Source organism: Panulirus ornatus, chromosome 23 (assembly GCF_036320965.1).
Source record: "Panulirus ornatus isolate Po-2019 chromosome 23, ASM3632096v1, whole genome shotgun sequence".
NCBI lineage: Eukaryota > Metazoa > Arthropoda > Malacostraca > Decapoda > Palinuridae > Panulirus > Panulirus ornatus.
This window is the reverse complement of record NC_092246.1, coordinates 790,898-810,000: the sequence shown is the minus strand read 5'-3', so window position 1 is coordinate 810,000 and position 19,103 is coordinate 790,898. Positions and strand designations below refer to the sequence as shown.

Here is a 19,103-nt window from a genome sequence, read left to right as displayed (position 1 = left end):
GCGTGGTGTAGTGTGTTGTGGTGGCGTGGTGTGTTGTTGAGTGGTGTAGCCTTATGTGATTTGGTGTGGTGGCGTGGTGTGGTGTGGTGGCTTGTTGTAGTGTGGTGGCGTGGTGTGGTGTTGAGTGGTGTAGCCTTATGTGATTTGGTGTGGTGTGGTGTGGTGTTGAGTGGTGTAGCCTTATGTGGTTTGGTGTGGTGGCGTGGTGTGGTGTTGAGTGGTGTAGCCTTATGTGGTGTGGTGTGGTGTTGAGTGGTGTAGCCTTATGTGGTGTGGTGTGGTGTTGAGTGGTGTAGCCTTATGTGGTTTGGTGTGGTGTAGAGTGGTGTAGAGTAGTGTAGCCTTATGTGGTGTGGTGTGGTGGCGTGGTGTGGTGTTGAGTAGTGTAGCCTTATGTGGTGTGGTGTGGTGTTGAGTGGTGTAGCTTTATGTGGTTTGGTGTGGTGGCGTGGTGTGGTGTAGAGTGGTGTAGCCTCATGTGGTGTGGTGGCTTGGTGTGGCGTGGTGTGGTGTTGAGTGGTGTAGCCTTATGTGGTTTGGTGTGGTGGTGTGGTGTCGTGGTGTGGTGTGGTGTTGAGTGGTGTAGTCATGTGTGGTGGTGTGGTGTTGAGTGGTGTAGCCTTATGTGGTGTGGTGGTGTGGTGTGGTGTTGAGTGGTGTAGCCTTATGTGGCTTGGTGTGGTGTGGTGTGGTGTTGAGTGGTGTAGCCTTATGTGGTTTGGTGTGGTGTGGTGGCGTTGTGTGGTGTTGAGTGGTGTAGCCTTGTGTGGTTTGGTGTGGTGGCGTGGTGTGGTTTTGAGTGGTGTAGCCATATGTGGTGTGGTGGCTTAGTGTGGTGTGGTGTGGTGTTGAGTGGTGTAGCCTTATGTGGTGTGGTGTGGTGTTGAGTGGTGTAGCCTTATGTGGCTTGTGGTGGTGTGGTGTGGTGTTGAGTGGTGTAGCCTTATGTGGCTTGGTGTGGTGTGGTGTGGTGGTGTGGTGTGGTGTTGAGTGGTGTAGCCTTATGTGGTTTGTTGTGGTGTGGTGGCGTGGAGTGGTGTTGAGTGGTGTAGCCTTATTTGGTTTGGTGTGGTGTGGTGGCGTGGAGTGGTGTTGAGGGGTGTAGCCATATGTGGTGTGGTGTGGTGGTGTGGTGTGGTGTTGAGTGGTGTAGCCTTATGTGGTTTGGTGTGGTGTGGTGGCGTGGTGTTGAGTGGTGTAGCCTTATGGTTTGGTGTGGCGTGGTGTGGTGTTGAGTGGTGTAGCCTTGTGTGGTTTGGTGTGGTGGCGTGGTGTGGTGTTGAGTGGTGTAGCCATATGTGGTGTGGTGGCTTAGTGTGGTGTGGTGGTGTGGTGTGGTGTGGTGTTAAGTGGTGTAGCCTTATGTGGTTTGGTGGCTTAGTGTGGTGTGGTGGTGTGGTGTGGTGTTAAGTGGTGTAGCCTTATGTGGTTTAGTGTGGTGTGGTGGCGTGGAGTGGTGTTGAGTGGTGTAGCCTTATGTGGTTTAGTGTGGTGTGGAGGTGTGGTGTGGTGTTGAGTGGTGTAGCCTTATGTGGTTTGGTTTGGTGTGGTGGCGTGGAGTGGTGTTGAGTGGTGTAGCCTTATGTGGTTTGGTATGGTGTGGTGGTGTGGTGTGGTGTTGAGTGGTGTAGCCTTATGTGGTTTGGTGTGGTGTCGTGGTGTGGTGGCGTGGTGTGATGTTGAGTGGTGTAGCCTTATGTGGTTTGGTGTGGTGGCGTGATGTGGTGTTGAGTGGTGTAGCCATATGTGGTGTGGTGTGGTGTTGAGTGGTGCAGCCGTATGTGGTTTGGTGTGGTGTGGTGTTAAGTGGTGTAGCCTTATGTGGTGTGGTGTGGTGGCGTTGTGTGGTGTGGTGGCGTGGTGTTAGTCTAGAGGATGGGTGGTGGGCTCGACCCGCTTGGCCGGTCATGGGAGAAGCCTTGACATCCTACATAGCCATTATAACTGAAACGCTTTTTTTAGTTATCTCCAACACCGTCCTCAGGAGTCCTCAGTCTCTGTTCCTGGGGACCTGCACATTAGTAGTCAGGGAACCCCAACTCGGCCTTAAAGGAACCCCAGTATCTGTTCCCGGAGGGGGGGGGGGGGGGGGGGGAGTCACTTCTAGCGGTCTCTCAGTGCTATTCACAATGCCCCCCCCCCCCCCACGTCTTCGCGGGCACCTTAACGCCGTCTTCCTGAGCCGCTTGCATTGCTTTTGTAATGCCGCTTACTATCCGTCAGCACCGCCCTCAGGGACCTTTAGCGCCATTCTTAAGGGTCCTTCAACGCCGTCCTTGAGGGTTCTTTAGCGCCATCCTCAAGGGTCTTTCAGCGCCTTCGTCGAGATTCTTCCATAGGGTTCCTTCAACGCCGTCCGCTGGGGCCCACAGGGAGCACTATAAGGGGTCGTGAACAGCACCAGATTTACCTTTTGATAATGTTGATCTGAATGGAAATGTTATTACCGTCAGTATTTCAAGTGATGAGCTTACCCTTCCTGAACCCCTGGATTGTGCTGGTGATTAACACAGCTTCCCTGAAACCCAGAGCTTTTATATAAGTGATCAGTAAAACCTTTGTTGAACTTCTTTCCTATATAGGTGATTAGCACTGTCTTCCCTTAAACCTTTTGCTTGTAATGGTGATCAACTTGTGCATCCCTGAAATGCTTGCTGATGTTGATAAACACAACCATCCGTGAAGTACTTATTTGTTTGTGTTTCAGTGTTACATGTATCAAATTTTGTATTCCATTGTCACATGTATCATAGTTTTTCTTGGTACATTCCTGGCGCTATTATAGCTTACACTGAAGAACAGGCTTCATGCTAGCTAGAGTGGTTGTTGTAACAAGGCTCTTGTAGCTTTTATCATTTCTCGGCAAGGGTAGTGTCCTCTCCCCTCAGGTATGCAGGCTTCGTCTTGGATTCAGTCTCAGGGTGTGTCAGTGTGTCAGGCTTAATCAAAAACAGTAAAACTCAGATGCTGTAACCTAGACTATTTCGTTGTTGAGCGTTTGTTTACTTACTGAAGTGGACGTGGTTGTAAGAACAGCGTCATCAAGGAGACTTACCCTGCGTTTGCTGACGTATATGTGACTTTCTGGCTGTTGGACTGTTGCCTCGTTATTCCTGAGAAGGGATGAAATTGGAAAGGGAAGTGGGAATGGGGGAAAACGGGAATATTACAAGGGTAAGAGCTCCTGAGTTATGTGAGCACCCCATGAAACTTAACCCATGAGTCTACTTGTCCTCTGTGGCTAAGTTGGTGTAAGGGGGTCACGAGTCGTGTCACCCAGGATGTTTTAATTTAATAGGTTAGCCCTCCAGTGCGTGACGGATCGTGCGTGCGACGCCCTACTAGACGACCTCGACCTTGTGTTAGGCGAATGTTGCTCTGACTTCACCGCCCGGAGGATGTGGAGATGTCGCAGGATGTTGTTAATTGTTCGTCATCCATGTGGATCATTGAGGAAGTATTAATAGGAACTATGTGTTCGACGCATGCGCTGTAGTGTTCTTCAAATGTGCGACACAGCCCTCTGACGCCGTCTGATAGCTCTTACAACTCGTATAATGTCGTTCGAATTGGCAAGTGCGTCTTCTCTCTTCATTCATGATATGTGTGCATTTTTCTTCATGTATTTTGATTTGTATGTATGATTACGCTCTGTATCATGTATGCATACTCTGTTATGTTTGTTTTTATGTGTGCAAACCTTTAGTAGTTCTACCTTGAAGTTCCCACGTTTACAATGCCTTAAGATCTGCTAAAATTAGGGATTTAATGTAACTTGAATGGTATTTCTTTTTGACATCGCCCACTGTCGTACGTCTTGTTGCGTGATTTGTGTACGGCAATGTCCGGTGTATAAGTAATTGAAGCTCATATATATTGCAAGAGGCCACAATGGTGCCCGTGATCTAGTGTATATATATATATTTTCTTCTTTCTTTTAAACTATTCGCCATTTCCCGCGTTAGCGAGGTAGCGCTAAGAACAGAGAACTGGGCCTTTTTTGGAATATCCTCAACTGGCCCCCTCTGTTCCTTCTTTTGGAAAATTTAAAAAAAAAAAAAAAAAAAAAAAAAAAAGAAACGAGAGGGGAGGATTTCCAGCCCCCCGCTCCCTCCCCTTTTAGTCGCCTTCTACGACACGCAGGGAATACGTGGGAAGTATTCTTAATCCCCTATCCCCAGGGATATATATATATATATATATATATATATATATATATATATATATATATATATATATATATATATATATATATATATATATATCTTTTCTTTTAAACTATTCGCCATTTCCCGCATTAGCGAGGTAGCGTTTAGAATAGAGGACTGGGCCTTTTTTGGAATATCCTCACCTGGCCCCCTCTGTTCCTTGGAAAAAAAAAAAAACGAGAGGGGATGATTTCCAGCCCCCCGCTCCCTCCCCTTTTAGTCGCCTTCTACGACACGCAGGGAATACGTGGGAAGTATTCTTAATCCCCTATCCCCAGGGATAATATATATATATTGCGGCAGGGGTGTGTGATGTCTCCATGGTTGTTTAATTTGTTTATGGATGGGGTTGTTAGGGAGGTGAATGCAAGAGTTTTGGAAAGAGGGGCAAGTATGAAGTCTGTTGGGGATGAGAGAGCTTGGGAAGTGAGTCAGTTGTTGTTCGCTGATGATACAGCGCTGGTGGCTGATTCATGTGAGAAACTACAGAAGCTGGTGACTGAGTTTGGCAAAGTGTGTGAAAGAAGAAAGTTAAGAGTAAATGTGAATAAGAGCAAGGTTATTAGGTACAGTAGGGTTGAGGGTCAAGTCAATTGGGAGGTGAGTTTGAATGGAGAAAAACTGGAGGAAGTGAAGTGTTTTAGATATCTGGGAGTGGATCTGGCAGCGGATGGAACCATGGAAGCGGAAGTGGATCATAGGGTGGGGGAGGGGGCGAAAATTCTGGGAGCCTTGAAGAATGTGTGGAAGTCGAGAACATTATCTCGGAAAGCAAAAATGGGTATGTTTGAAGGAATAGTGGTTCCAACAATGTTGTATGGTTGCGAGGCGTGGGCTATGGATAGAGTTGTGCGCAGGAGGATGGATGTGCTGGAAATGAAATGTTGGAGGACAATGTGTGGTGTGAGGTGGTTTGATCGAGTAAGTAATGTAAGGGTAAGAGAGATGTGTGGAAATAAAAAGAGCGTGGTTGAGAGAGCAGAAGAGGGTGTTTTGAAATGGTTTGGTCACATGGAGAGAAAGAGTGAGGAAAGATTGACCAAGAGGATATATGTGTCGGAGGTGGAGGGAACGAGGAGAAGAGGGAGACCAAATTGGAGGTGGAAAGATGGAGTGAAAAAGATTTTGTGTGATCGGGGCCTGAACATGCAGGAGGGTGAAAGGAGGGCAAGGAATAGAGTGAATTGGAGCGATGTGGTATACCGGGGTTGACGTGCTGTCAGTGGATTGAATCAAGGCATGTGAAGCGTCTGGGGTAAACCATGGAAAGCTGTGTAGGTATGAATATTTGCGTGTGTGGACGTATGTATATACATGTGTATGGGGGTGGGTTGGGCCATTTCTTTCGTCTGTTTCCTTGCGCTACCTCGCAAACGCGGGAGACAGCGACAAAGCAAAAAAAAAAAAAAAAATATATATATATATATATATATATATATATATATATATATATATATATATATATATATATATATATATATCTTTCAAACTATTCGCCACTTCCCGCATTAGCGAGGTAGCGTTAAGAACAGAGGACTGAGCCTTTGAGGGACTACCCTCACCTGGCCCAATTCTCTGTTCCTTCTTTTGGAAAATTAAGAAAAAAGCGAGAGGGGAGGATTTCCAGCCACCCGCTCCCTCCCCTTTTAGTCGCCTTCTACGACATGCAGGGAATACGTGGAAGTATTCTTTCTCCCCTATCCCCAGGGATATATATATATATATATATATATATATATATATATATATATATATATATATATATATATATATATGATTTTTTTATTATTTTATTGTATTATACTTTGTCTCTGTTTCCTGCGTTAGCGAGGTAGCGCAAGGAAAAAGACGAAAGGATGGCCCAACTCACCTATATACACATGTATATACATACACGTCCACACACGCACATATACATACCTATACATCTCAACGTATATATACACTCACAGACATATACATATATATACACATGTACATAACTCATACTGTCTGCCCTTATTCATTCAAGTCGCCACCCCGCCACACATGAAATGACAACCCCCTCCCCACGCATGTGCGCGAGGTAGCGCCAGGAAAAGACAACAAAGGCCACATTCGTTCACACTAAGTCCCTAGCTGTCAGGTATAATGCACCGAAACTACAGCTCCCTTTCCACATCCAGGCCCCACAGTGGTTTACCCCAGACGCTTCACATTCCCTGGTACAATCAATTGACAGCACGTCGACCACGGTATACCACATCGTTCCAATTCACTCTATTCCTTGCACGTCTTTCACCCTCCTGCATGTTCAGGCCCCGATCACACAAAAATTTTTTTTTTCACTCCATCTTTCCACCTCCAATTTGGTCTTCCACTTATCATCGTTCCCTCCACCTCTGACACATATATCCTCTGTGTCAATCTTTCCTCTCATTCTCTCCATGTGCTCTCATTCTCTCCATGTGACCAGACCATTTCAAAACACCCTCTTCTACTCTCTCAACCACACTCATTTTATTAGCACACATCTCTCTTACCCTTTCATTACTTACTCGATCAAGCCACCTCGCACCACATATTGTCCTCAAACATCTCATTTCCAGTACATCCACCCTCCTCCGTACAACTCTATCTATAGCCCACGCCTCACGACCATATAACATAGTTGGAACCACTATTCCTTCAAACATTCTCATTTTTGCTTGCCAAGATAATATTCTCGACTTCCACTCATTTTTCAACGCTCCCAGAACTTTTGCTCCCTCCCCCACCCTATGATTCACTAACGCTTTCTTGGTTCCATTCTTTGCCAAATCCACTCCCAGATATCTAAAACACTTCACTTCCTCCAGTTTTTCTCCATTCAAACTTACCTCCCAATTGACTTGACCCTCAACCCTACTGTACCTAATAACCTTGCTCTTATTCACAATTACTCTCAGCTTTCTTCTTTCACACACTTTACCAAACTCAGTCACTAGCTTCTGCAGTTTCTCACATGAATCAGCCACCAGCGCTGTATCATCAGCGAACAACAACTGACTCTCTTCCCAAGCTCTCTCATCCACAACAGACTGCATACTTGCCCCTCTTTCCAAAACTCTTACATTCACCTCCCTAACAACCCCCTCCATAAACAAATTAAACAACCATGAAGACATCACACACCCCTGCCGCAAACCTACACTCACCGAGAACCAATCACTTTCCTCTCTTCCTACACGTACACATGCCTTACATCCTCGATAAAAACTTTTCACTGCTTCTAATAACTTGCCTCCCACACCATATATTCTTAATACCTTCCACAGAGCATCTCTATCAACTCTAGCATATGCTTTCTCCAGATCCATAAATGCTACATACAAATCCATTTGCTTTTCTAAGTATTTCTCACGTACATTCTTCAAAGCAAACACCTGATCCACACATCCTCTACCATTTCTGAAACCACACTGCTCTTACCCAATCTGATGCTCTGTACATGCCTTCACCCTCTCAGTCAATGCCCTCCCATATAATTTCCCAGGAATACTCAACAAACTTATACCTCTGTAATTTGAGCACTTATCCCCTTTGCCTTTGTACAATGGCACTATGCAAGCATTCCGCCAATCCTCAGGCACCTCACCATGAGTCATACAGACATTAAATAACCTTACCAACCAGTCAACAATACAGTCACCCCCTTTTTTAATAAATTACACTGCAATACCATCCAAACCTGCTTCCTTGCCGGCTTTCATCTTCCGCAAAGCTTTTACTACCTCTTCTATGTTTACCAAATCATTTGCCCTAACCCTGTCGCTTTGCACACCACCACGACCAAAACACCCTATATCTGCCACTCTGTCATCAAACACATTCAACAGACCTTCAAACTACTCACTCCATCTTCTCACATCACCACTACTTATCACCTCCCCATTAGCCCCCTTCACTGAAGTTCCCATTTGCTCCCTTGTCCTACGCACTTTATTTACCTCCTTCCAAAACATCTTTTTATTCTCCATAGAATTTAATGATACTCTCTCACCCCAACTCTCATTTGCCCTCTTTTTCACTTCTTGCACCTTTCTCTTGACTTCCTGCCTCTTTCTTTTATACATCTCCCACTCATTTGCATTATTCCCCTGCAAAAATCGTCCAAATGCCTCTTTCTTCTCTTTCACTGATAATCTTACTTTTTCATCCCACCACTCACTACGCTTTCTTATCTGCCCACCTCCCATGCTTCTCATGCCACAAGCATCTTTTGCACAAGCCATCACTACATCCCTAAATACATCCCATTCCTCCCCCACTCCCCTTACGTCCTTTGTTCTCACCTTTTTCCATTCTGTACTCAGTCTCTCCTGATACTTCCTCACAAAATGTAGATCTTACCCCTACCTAACACTTCAGGAAACTCTAACAACAATCCACTCAACCCGAAAAAATAGACAATGGTATAATCCGTCAAGCACTAAACAACCGCCCTCCCAACTCAGTCTTATACTCAACCCCATCAACTACTCAACCATTTATCCGAAAGAAGCAACGCTCCTCAACCAAACACAAGACATACTTTCCTGTTTACACTCCAGACATCACCCATTCCTGCAACAGTACAACACTGTTTCAACATATCTCATACCCTTTCATGCCTACATTGTAACTTCCTAAGATGAGGCAGTCTGCCCCATCTCATGTTCCCTGCCTCTTTGAAGTCTACTGGAACAGTACCACAGAGTTCAATTATACTCCACAAATCTCCTTCCCACGTCAGCGGTAATGAAAGGTGTTGATTATGTGGTTTAAACAATTACATAAAGGCCTTATCGTTAATATATAACTTGTGTATTTGAGAAGAGACATAATCATACGTAAGATTCTAAAAGGGCGACAATGACCAAAACACTAATGAAGAAGAAAGGGGATGGGACTGAAGAGCAAGGCAGGTTCGACATGACACATAAAGGGGAAGAATGTCAGAATACAGTTAAGACAAGCGTTCCGTTGGTTTTATGACTAAAATAAACCGGTGCAAAAATAGCCTGAAAATACAAGTGCCCCGAAGTTTAAGTTGATGGGGTGAGGCAACAGAAATGCTGAATTAAGCTTGAGGAGAAAAGCAAATTATAAACTTACGTCATCAAAAACAAAAGTTTACACGATCGCAAGTCTTAAAAGAAATTTTCATCGAATGGATGGCGGATATAAATGGTAAAGAGGCAGGATAAGCGTGTGCATACGTGTGACAGGAAAGGTGAAAGGGGGAGGGGGGGGTTAGTAAATAAGACACCGCTGCCAGGTGCACGATACTATTCTCGGCGCCGCCCGCCACAACAGATCAATGCTGCTGACCCACAAACACAACTACGCAACGTTTAGCTCTAACTACTCCGGGCATTACGCCGGATTCTGATACTAGAAGCTACTCGATTCATGTATCATAGTTCTCGAGAATTCATATATTAAACTTATTGAGCTAAAAAACATCCCTTACTTTCAGTTTACTCTCGGTTAATTTAACGGCAACACTAACAGTCCGATTCCTTTATACTCAAGTGAATACAATGGAAAACTGAATACATACAAAATATAGTAACTAAATACGAAGCCGTTACTAAAATAAGTGTCTGCTGACAGTTGTCGGGAAAGAGAGAGAACAAGGCGATCGATGCGAGTACCATGACACGCTTGCCAGGAATACTGAAACTCCTCTGGATATTTCGACCGTCTCATTTATCACATGAATATTTCGACCGTTTCATCTATCACACAACACAAACCCCGCTACACATAACAGCCACCTCAAGAGCTTCACTTAAAAGCAGATGAAATAGGACATTGTGTTTGTGTGTGCGTGTGTGTATTATATAATATATACTATATTTTGCGCGTGACCAAGTATATTCCTATGAGTCCACGGGAAAATGAAACACGATAAGTTCCCAAGTGCACTTTCGTGTAATAATCACATCATCAGGGGAGACACAAGAAAGAAATATAGATATATCAGCTGACATATTTCTTTCTTGTATCTCCCCTGATGATGTGATTATTGTACGAAAGTGCACTTGGGAACTCATCGTGGTTCATATTCCCCGTGGACTCATTGGAATATATTCATTATTTATATTATGTATTATACTCTGTCGCTGTCTCGCGGTAGCGCATGGAAACAGACGAAAGAATGGCCCAACCCATCCACATACACATGTATAAACATACTCGCCCACATACTCAAATATACATTCCTATAAATTTCAACGTATAAATACATATACATACACAGACATATACATATATACACATGTACATATGCTGCCCTCATCCATTCTCTTCGCCACCCCGCCACACATGAAATGACAACCCCCTCCCCCGCGCGCGCGACGTAGCGCTAGGAAAAGACAACAAAGGCCACATTCGTTAACACTCAGTTTCTAGCTGTGAATAATGCACTGAAACCGCAACTCCCTTTCGACATCTAGGCCCCACAAAACTTTACATGGTTTACCCCACACGATTCACATGCCCTGGTTCAATCCATTGACAGCACGTCCACCCCGGTATACCACATCGTTCCAATTCACTCTATTCCTTGGAGCCTTTCACCTTCCTGCATGTTCAGGCACCAGTCGCTCAAAAACTTTTTCACTCCATCCTTCCATCTCCAATTTGGTCTCTCACTTCTCCTCGTTCCCTCCATTTCTGACACATATATCCTCTTTGTCAATCTCTCCTTACTCATACTCTCCATATGACCAAATTATTTCAATACACCCTCTTCTGCTCTCTCCACCACACTCTTTTCATTACCACACATCTCTCTTTCCCTTTCATTATTTACTCGATCAAACCACCTCACACCACATATTGTCCCCAGACATCTCATTTCCAACACATCCACCCTTCTCACAACCCTACCTATAGCCCATGCCTCACATCCATATAACATTGTTGGAACCACTATTCCTTCAAACATACCCATTTTTGCTCTCCAAGATAACGTTTTCACCTTCCACGCATTCTTCAACACTCCCAGAACCTTCGCCCCCTCCCCCACCCTTTGACTCACTTCTGCTTCCATAGTTCCATCTGCTGCCAAATCCACTCCCAAATATCTAAAACACTTCACTTCCTCTAGTTTTTCTCCATTCTAACTTACTTCCCAATTGACTTGACCATCAACCCTACTGAACCAAATAACCTTGCTGTTATTAACATCTACTCTTAGCTTTCTTCTTTCACAGACTTTACCAAACTCAGTCACCAGCTTCTGCAGTTTCTCATCTGAATTAGCCACCAGAGCTGTATCATCAGCTAACAACAACTGACTCACTTCCCAAGCCCTTTCATCCACAACAGACTACATACTTGCCCCTCTCTCCAAAACTCTTGCTTTCACCTCCCTAACAATCCCATTCATAAACAAATTAGAAAACCATGGAGACATTTCGCACCCCTGCCGCAAACCAACCATTCACTAGGAACCAATCACTTTCCTCTCTTTCTACTCGTACACATGCCTTACATCCAAAATAAAAACTTTTCACTGCTTCCAGCAACTTGCCTCCCACACCATATACTCTTAATACCTTCCACAGAGCATCTCTATCAACTCTATCATATGCCTTCTCCAGATCCATAAATGCTACACACAAATCCATTTGATTTTCCAAGTATTTCCCACATACATCCTTCAAAGCAAACACTTGATCCACACATCCTCTATCACTTCTGAAACCACACTGCTCTTCCACAATCCGATGCTCTGTACATGCCTTCACCCTCTCAATCATACCCTCCGATATAATTTCCCAGGAATACTCAACAAACCTGTCTCTGTAATTTAATCACGCACTTTTATCCCCTTTGCCTTTGTACAATGGCACCATGCATGCATTCCGCCAATCCTCAGGCACTTCACCATGAGCCATACATACACTGAATATCCTCACCAACCAGTCAACAACACAGTCACCCTCCTTTTTGATAAATTCCACTGTAATAACATCCAAACCTGCCGCCTTGCCAGCTTTCATCTTCCGCAAAGCTTTCTCTACCTCTTCTCTGTTTACCAAATCATTCTCCTTAACCCCAATCACTTTGCACACCACCTCGAGAAAAACAACCTATAACTGCCACTCTATCATCTAACACATCCAACAAACCTTTAAAATACTCACTTCATCTTCTCACATCATCACTACTTGCTATTACCTCCCCATTAGCCCCCTTCACCGATGTTCCATTTGTTCTCCTGTCTTACACACTTTATTTACCTCCTTCCAAAACATCATTTTATCCTCCCTAAAACTTAACGATACTCTCTCACCCCAACTCTCATTTGCCCTCTTTTCATCTCTTGGAACTTTCTCTTGACCTCCTGCCCCTTTCTTTTACACATTTCCCAGTCATTTGCACTATTTCCCTGCAAGAATTGTCCAAATGCCTCTCTCTTCTCTTTCACTAACAATCTCACTTTTTCATCCCACCACTCACTACCCTTTCTAATATGCCCACTTCCCACCTTTCGTATGCCACAAGCATCTTTTGCGCAAGCCATCACTGCTTCCCTAAGTACATCCCATTCCTCCCACACTCCCCTTACATCCTTTGCTCTCACCTTTTTCCATTCTGCACTTAGTCTCTCATGGTACTTCCTCACACAAGTCTCCTTCCCAAGCTCACTTATTCTCACCACTCTCTTCAGCCCAACATGCTCTCTTCTTTTCTGAAACCCTCTATAAATCTTCTTTGTCTCCACAAGGTAATGATCAGACATTCCTCCAGTTGCACCTCTCAGCACATTAACATCCAAAAGTCTCTCTTTCACGCACCTATCAATTAACACATAATCGAATGATGCTCTCTGGCCATCTCTCCTACTTACATGAGTATACTTATGAATATCTCTCTTTTTAAGCCAGGTATTCCCTGTCATCAGTCCTTTTTCCAGCACACAAATCTATGAGCTCTTCACCATTTCCATTTACAACACTGAACACCCCATGTACACCAATTATTCCCTCAACTGCCACATTACTTGCCTTTGCATTCAAATCACACGTCACTATAACCCGGTCTCGTGGATCAAAGCTGCTAACACACTCACTCAGCTGCTCCCAAAACACTTGCCTCTCATGATCTTTCTTCTCATGCCCAGGTGCATATGCACCAATAATCACCCATCTCTCTCCATTCACTTTCTGTTTTACCCATATCATTCTAGAGATTACTTTCTTACGCTGTGTTCACATACGCCTACCACCCCTGTTTCAGGAGTAGTGCTACTCCTTCCTTTGCTCTTGTCCTCTCACCAGCACCTGCCTTTACTTCCAAGACATTCCCAAACAACTCTTCACCTTTACTCTTGAGCTTCGTTTCACTCAGAGCCAAAACATCCAGGTTCCTTTCCTCAAACATACTACCTATCTCTCCTTTTTTCTCATCTTGGTTTCATCCACACACATTTAGACACCCCAATCTGAGCCTTTGAGGAGGATGAGCCCTCCCCGTGACTCCTTCTTCTGTTCCCCCCCCCCCTTTTTTTTTCCGCTGTCTCCTGCGTTTGCGAGGTAGCGCAAGGAAACAGACGAAAGAAATGGCCCAACCCACCCCCATACACATGTATATACATACGTCCACACACGCAAATATACATACCTACACAGCTTTCCATGGTTTACCCCAGACGCTTCACATGCCCTGATTCAATCCACTGACAGCACGTCAACCCCGGTATACCACATCGATCCAATTCACTCTATTCCTTGCCCTCCTTTCACCCTCCTGCATGTTCAGGCCCCGATCACACAAAATCTTTTTCACTCCATCTTTCCACCTCCAATTTGGTCTCCCACTTCTCCTCGTTCCCTCCACCTCCGACACATATATCCTCTTGGTCAATCTTTCCTCACTCATTCTCTCCATGTGCCCAAACCATTTCAAAACACCCTCTTCTGCTCTCTCAACCACGCTCTTTTTATTTCCACACATCTCTCTTACCCTTACGTTACTTACTCGATCAAACCACCACACACCACACATTGTCCTCAAACATCTCATTTCCAGCACATCCATCCTCCTGCGCACAACTCTATCCATAGCCCACGCCTCGCAACCATACAGCATTGTTGGAACCACTATTCCTTCAAACATACCCATTTTTGCTTTCCGAGATAATGTTCTCGACTTCCACACATTCTTCAAGGCTCCCAGAATTTTCGCCTCCTCCCCCACCCTATGATCCACTTCCGCTTTCATGGTTCCATCCGCTGCCAGATCCACTCCCAGATATCTAAAACACTTTACTTCCTCCAGTTTTTCTCCATTCAAACTTACCTCCCAATTGACTTGATCCTCAACCCTACTGTACCTAATAACCTTGCTCTTATTCACATTTACTCTTAACTTTCTTCTTTCACACACTTTACCAAACTCAGTCACCAGCTTCTGCAGTTTCTCACATGAATCAGCCACCAGCGCTGTATCATCAGCTAACAACAACTGACTCACTTCCCAAGGAGGGGAAGGGTTTCTAGGCCCCCCCCTTCCCCCAGTCCCGTTTAATCGCCTTCTACAACACATGGGGAATTCATGGGAAGTGTTTTAGATATTTGGGAGTGGATTTGGCAGCGGATGGAACCATGGAAGCGGAAGTGAATCATAGGATTGGGGAGGGGGCGAAAATTCTGGGAGCCTTGAAGAATGTGTGGAAGTTGAGAACATTATCTCGGAAAGCAAAAATGTGTATGTTTGAAGGAATAGTGGTTCCAACAATGTTGCATAGTTGTGAGGCGTGGGCTATGGATAGAGTTGTGCGCAGGAGGATGGATGTGCTGGAAATGAGATGTTTGAGGACATGTGGTGTGAGGTGGTTTGATCGGATAAGCAATAATAGGGTAAGAGAGATGTGTGGTAATATAAAGAGTGTGGTTGAGAGAGCAGAAGAGGGTGTTTTGAAATGGTTTGGTCACATGGAGAGAATGAGTGAGGAAAGATTGACCAAGAGGATATGTGTGTCGGAGGTGGAGGGAACGAAGGGAAGTGGGAGACGAAATTGGAGGTGGAAAGATGGAGTGAAGAAGATTTTGAGTGATTGGGGCCATAACATGCAGGAGGGTGAAAGGCGTGCAAGGAATAGAGTGAATTGGAACGATGTGGTATACTGGGGTCGACATGCTGTCAATGGATTGAAGCAGGGCATGTGAAGCGTCTGGGGTAAACCATGGAAAGTTCTCTGGGGCCTGGATGTGGAAAGGGAGCTGTGGTTTCGGTGCATTATTACATGACAGCTAGAGACTGAGTGTGAATGAATGGGGCCTTTGTTGTCTTTTCTTAGCGCTACCTCACACACATGAGGGGGGAGGGGGTTGTTGTTCCATGTGTGGCGAGGTGGCGATGGGAATGATTAAAGGCAGACAGTATGAATTATGTACATGTGTATACATGTATATGTCTGTGTGTATATATATGTGTACATTGACATGTATAGGTATGTATATTTGCGTGTGTGGAGGTGTATGTATATATGTGTGTATGTGGGTGGGTTAGGCCATTCTTTCATCTGTTTCCTTGCGCTACCTCGCCAACGCGGGAGACAGCAACAAAGCAAAATATATGAATAAAATAAAGAGTTTTAAGTCTCTAGATATCTTTTAATGGAAGCTGTGATATATGATTTGATATAGATGATTTTGAAAGTTTAGATATCTTTTTATATTAAAATGTGCTGAATATCCATCAGATTCTAGTGCCTTACAAATTTCGCAGAATCAGTCAGTCAGCCAGAAGAGGCCAATAACCATTTATAAATGGAAGACTCTTGTAACAAATATTATAAAGATTTGTAATGAATAAATGATGTGGTCAAGATTTTTGTGATTGCTACTTTATAGTATGAATTGTTTATGATGATAATCCAGCTCAGCTTTGTTTTGTTTGTTTTGCCTTCGATATTGTTACACAAACTCTAGAAGATTAAGTTGCTGAAAATATTCACAGAATGAATGACTTACTCCCATTCTTCTTCCGCAGACAATGAAGAGAAAATTTTTTGTATTGCGGCGTGAAACGGGGCCGGAGAATCCAGCTCGTTTGGAATATTATGACAATGAGAGGAAGTTCAGTGCAGGTGCCCTGCCAAAAAAGTAAGTGATTAAAAAGTAGAATTTTTTGCAATATCTTTGGTAAAGACATCAGTGGATATTGATTCAGAGCAGTGTATTGTCAGGAAAAGTAGGCTTGTAAGTAAAGGTACTTTACTTTGTAATATTTTTGGAAAGGGAACTACTGATAAACTTTTTGTTTTCTTGTGCTGAGGTTGTCACCAGAATATAAAATGTTAACAAGATCTAGTATTATGCCATTTCTTCAACGATCTTTTATCTTAAGCTTTCTTGAAGTTGGAATATATGGCATTATAATATATTTACATACAAAATGAGGAAAATATCATTGAGGGAAAAAATTTCATGAATTTAGACATAATTGTTTCCTGCAGTATTCTTAGGAGTTATCAGTATAAGTAAATGATCATGATGAGCTGAAAAGTTTGTAATGTGGTATTAGTCATATTTGTGGAACTGAAGAACCTTTTAGTTATATAAACTATGTATTTTAAAGACTTCTGTTTACAATGCGTGAGATATTCCTTCATATGAATTTTACTCCAGTGTTATTGTATACTCTTGTGCATCAGTAGTAAGTGGGACACGAATTTCCTTGCTCTACTAGAAATTTTATACAGAACTGTGTTTCCAACAACTTATTCATAGAAAACCACATAAGTGCTTGTAAAAACTTATGATGGGAATTTAGATTGGTCTGTGTCACTTGTCAAATACCCTTATACAGTCTTGAACAGCTTTTTAGGGTTTTTCTTTCTTTTACAGACCAATCGTTCTTCGAACATGTTTTAGCATTAACCGCAAAAAGGATCCAAAGCATAGTCATGTGATTGCACTTTACACCAATCAAGATACAGTTTGTATGGCTGCAGAGACAGAAGCTGAACTGAATGATTGGTTGGGTTTCCTCCATCATCACATGCATCAGGCTGTGGCTGGTGCTGATGGACAGTCCAGGAAGATGTATGGTATGTCTTTAATAGTATGTCATCTTATTTCAGACTTCCTTTCCATATAGTTAGGTACACTTTATTATATTTACCTCAGTTGACTAGTTACCATAGGAATTTTAAGAATATTCACTGCAGCAGATGATAGAAAATATTGCTTTATCAGATGCAGCTGATGTGTTTAGGTCACTCACAAGGATGAGAAATCTTTCATCCCTTTGAAGAAAAACTTTTGCATTAGAATACACCATACTATAATTGTATAATGTTACACCTCGAGTGAAGAGCCACCTTTGGTAAGGTTCTGTCATTAGGAGTACAGTCTTGTCAAAGAACTTCTCACTCCAAAGGAGTCTTCATTTCCTTGCAACTGAAAATTGTGCACCTTGGGCTACATTAGCCTTTAGAAAGTTACTGTGTAGTGCTGGGACTCTTTCATAGAAATTGTTGCTTAGGTAATTTTTTCTTAATACTTAATTGCTGTTTCCCATGTTAGCAAGGTAGTGCCTGGAACAAGACAAAGAAATGCTTCATCTGCTCACATCCATACTCTGGCTGTCATGTCACGCTTAGAAAGCACAGCATTCTATCCACAAGCTCACCCCACAGACCTTCCCATGGTTTACCCCAGATGCTTAACATGCTCTGGTTCAGTCCATTGACAGCACTTTGACTCCAGTACACCTCATCCTTCCAGTTCACTCCATCCCACGCATGCCTTTCACCCTCAAGCATGTTCAGGTCTCATTGCACAGAATCTTTTTCAATAAATCCTTCTATCTCCAATTTGATCTCATTCTCCTTGTTCCCTCCACTTCTGACACATATATCCTCTTTGTCAACCTTTCCTCATGCATTCTCTTCATATGCCCAAACCATTTTAGCACCCCCTCTTCTGCTCCGGCAACCACACCTTTTTTGTTATTGCACATCTCTAAACTTTTGTTATACTTGCTCAGTCAAACCACCTCACACCACATATTGACCTCATATGCTTCGTTTCTAACACACCCACCCTCCTCTGCACAGCCCATGCCACGCATCCACATGATATTGTTGAGACTACTTTTCATATAATGTTGTGGGGACTACAGTCAGACATCCCCATTTTTACCCTCCCAGATAACGTTATCTCTTTCCACACATTCTTCAGTACTCTCAGAATCTTCACCCCCTCCCTCCACCCAATAATTGACTTTCATTTCCATCATTCCATTCACTGCCATGTCCACTCCCAGGTATTTAAAAAATTCAATTCTAATTTTTCTCCATTCAAACTCACTCCCCAGCTAATGTATCCCCACTCATCTATGGTAAATCTGAGAGCCTTACTTTTTATTCACATTCACTCTTAACACTCTCTTTTCAGACTCTTCTGAACATAGTTACTAGTGTCAGCAGTTTCTCACTTTTCTCACTTGTGGGACAGGTTAATTGGGATGGAAGTTTAAATGAAGAAAAACTGGAGGAAATGAAGTGTTTTAGATATCTGGGAGTGGACTTAGCAGCGGATGGAACCATGGAAGCAGAAGTGACTCACAGGGTGGGGAAGTGGCAATGGTTCTGGGGGCACTGAAGATTTTGTGTATGGAGAGAACTTTATCTCGGAGAGCAAAAATGGGTATGTTTGAAGAAATGATAGTTCCATGAATGTTATAGGGTTGCGAGGCATGGGCTATAAATAGGGTTGTATGGAGGAGGGTGGATGCGTTAGAAATGAAATGTTTGAGGACAATATGTGGTGTGATGTAGTTTGATCGAGTAAGTAATGAAAGGGTAAGAGGGATGTGTGGTAATAAAAAGATTGTGATTGAGAGAGCAGAAGAGGCTGTGTTGAAATG

At 43.5% G+C, this 19,103-nt stretch overlaps 1 protein-coding gene across 14 annotated transcripts in view; it reads left to right on the top strand.

Annotated features, from left to right (window-relative positions):
- Window positions 1-19,103, top strand: part of LOC139756701 (uncharacterized) — a 378,118-nt gene that overhangs the window by 172,720 nt on the left and 186,295 nt on the right. For all 14 annotated transcript variants that reach the window (XM_071676382.1, XM_071676380.1, XM_071676379.1 and 11 more), the window contains 2 exons: window positions 16,221-16,333; window positions 17,078-17,280. In XM_071676382.1, coding sequence (XP_071532483.1) covers window positions 16,221-16,333; window positions 17,078-17,280 — 316 coding nt within the window. The remainder of the gene's footprint in view (window positions 1-16,220; window positions 16,334-17,077; window positions 17,281-19,103) is intronic.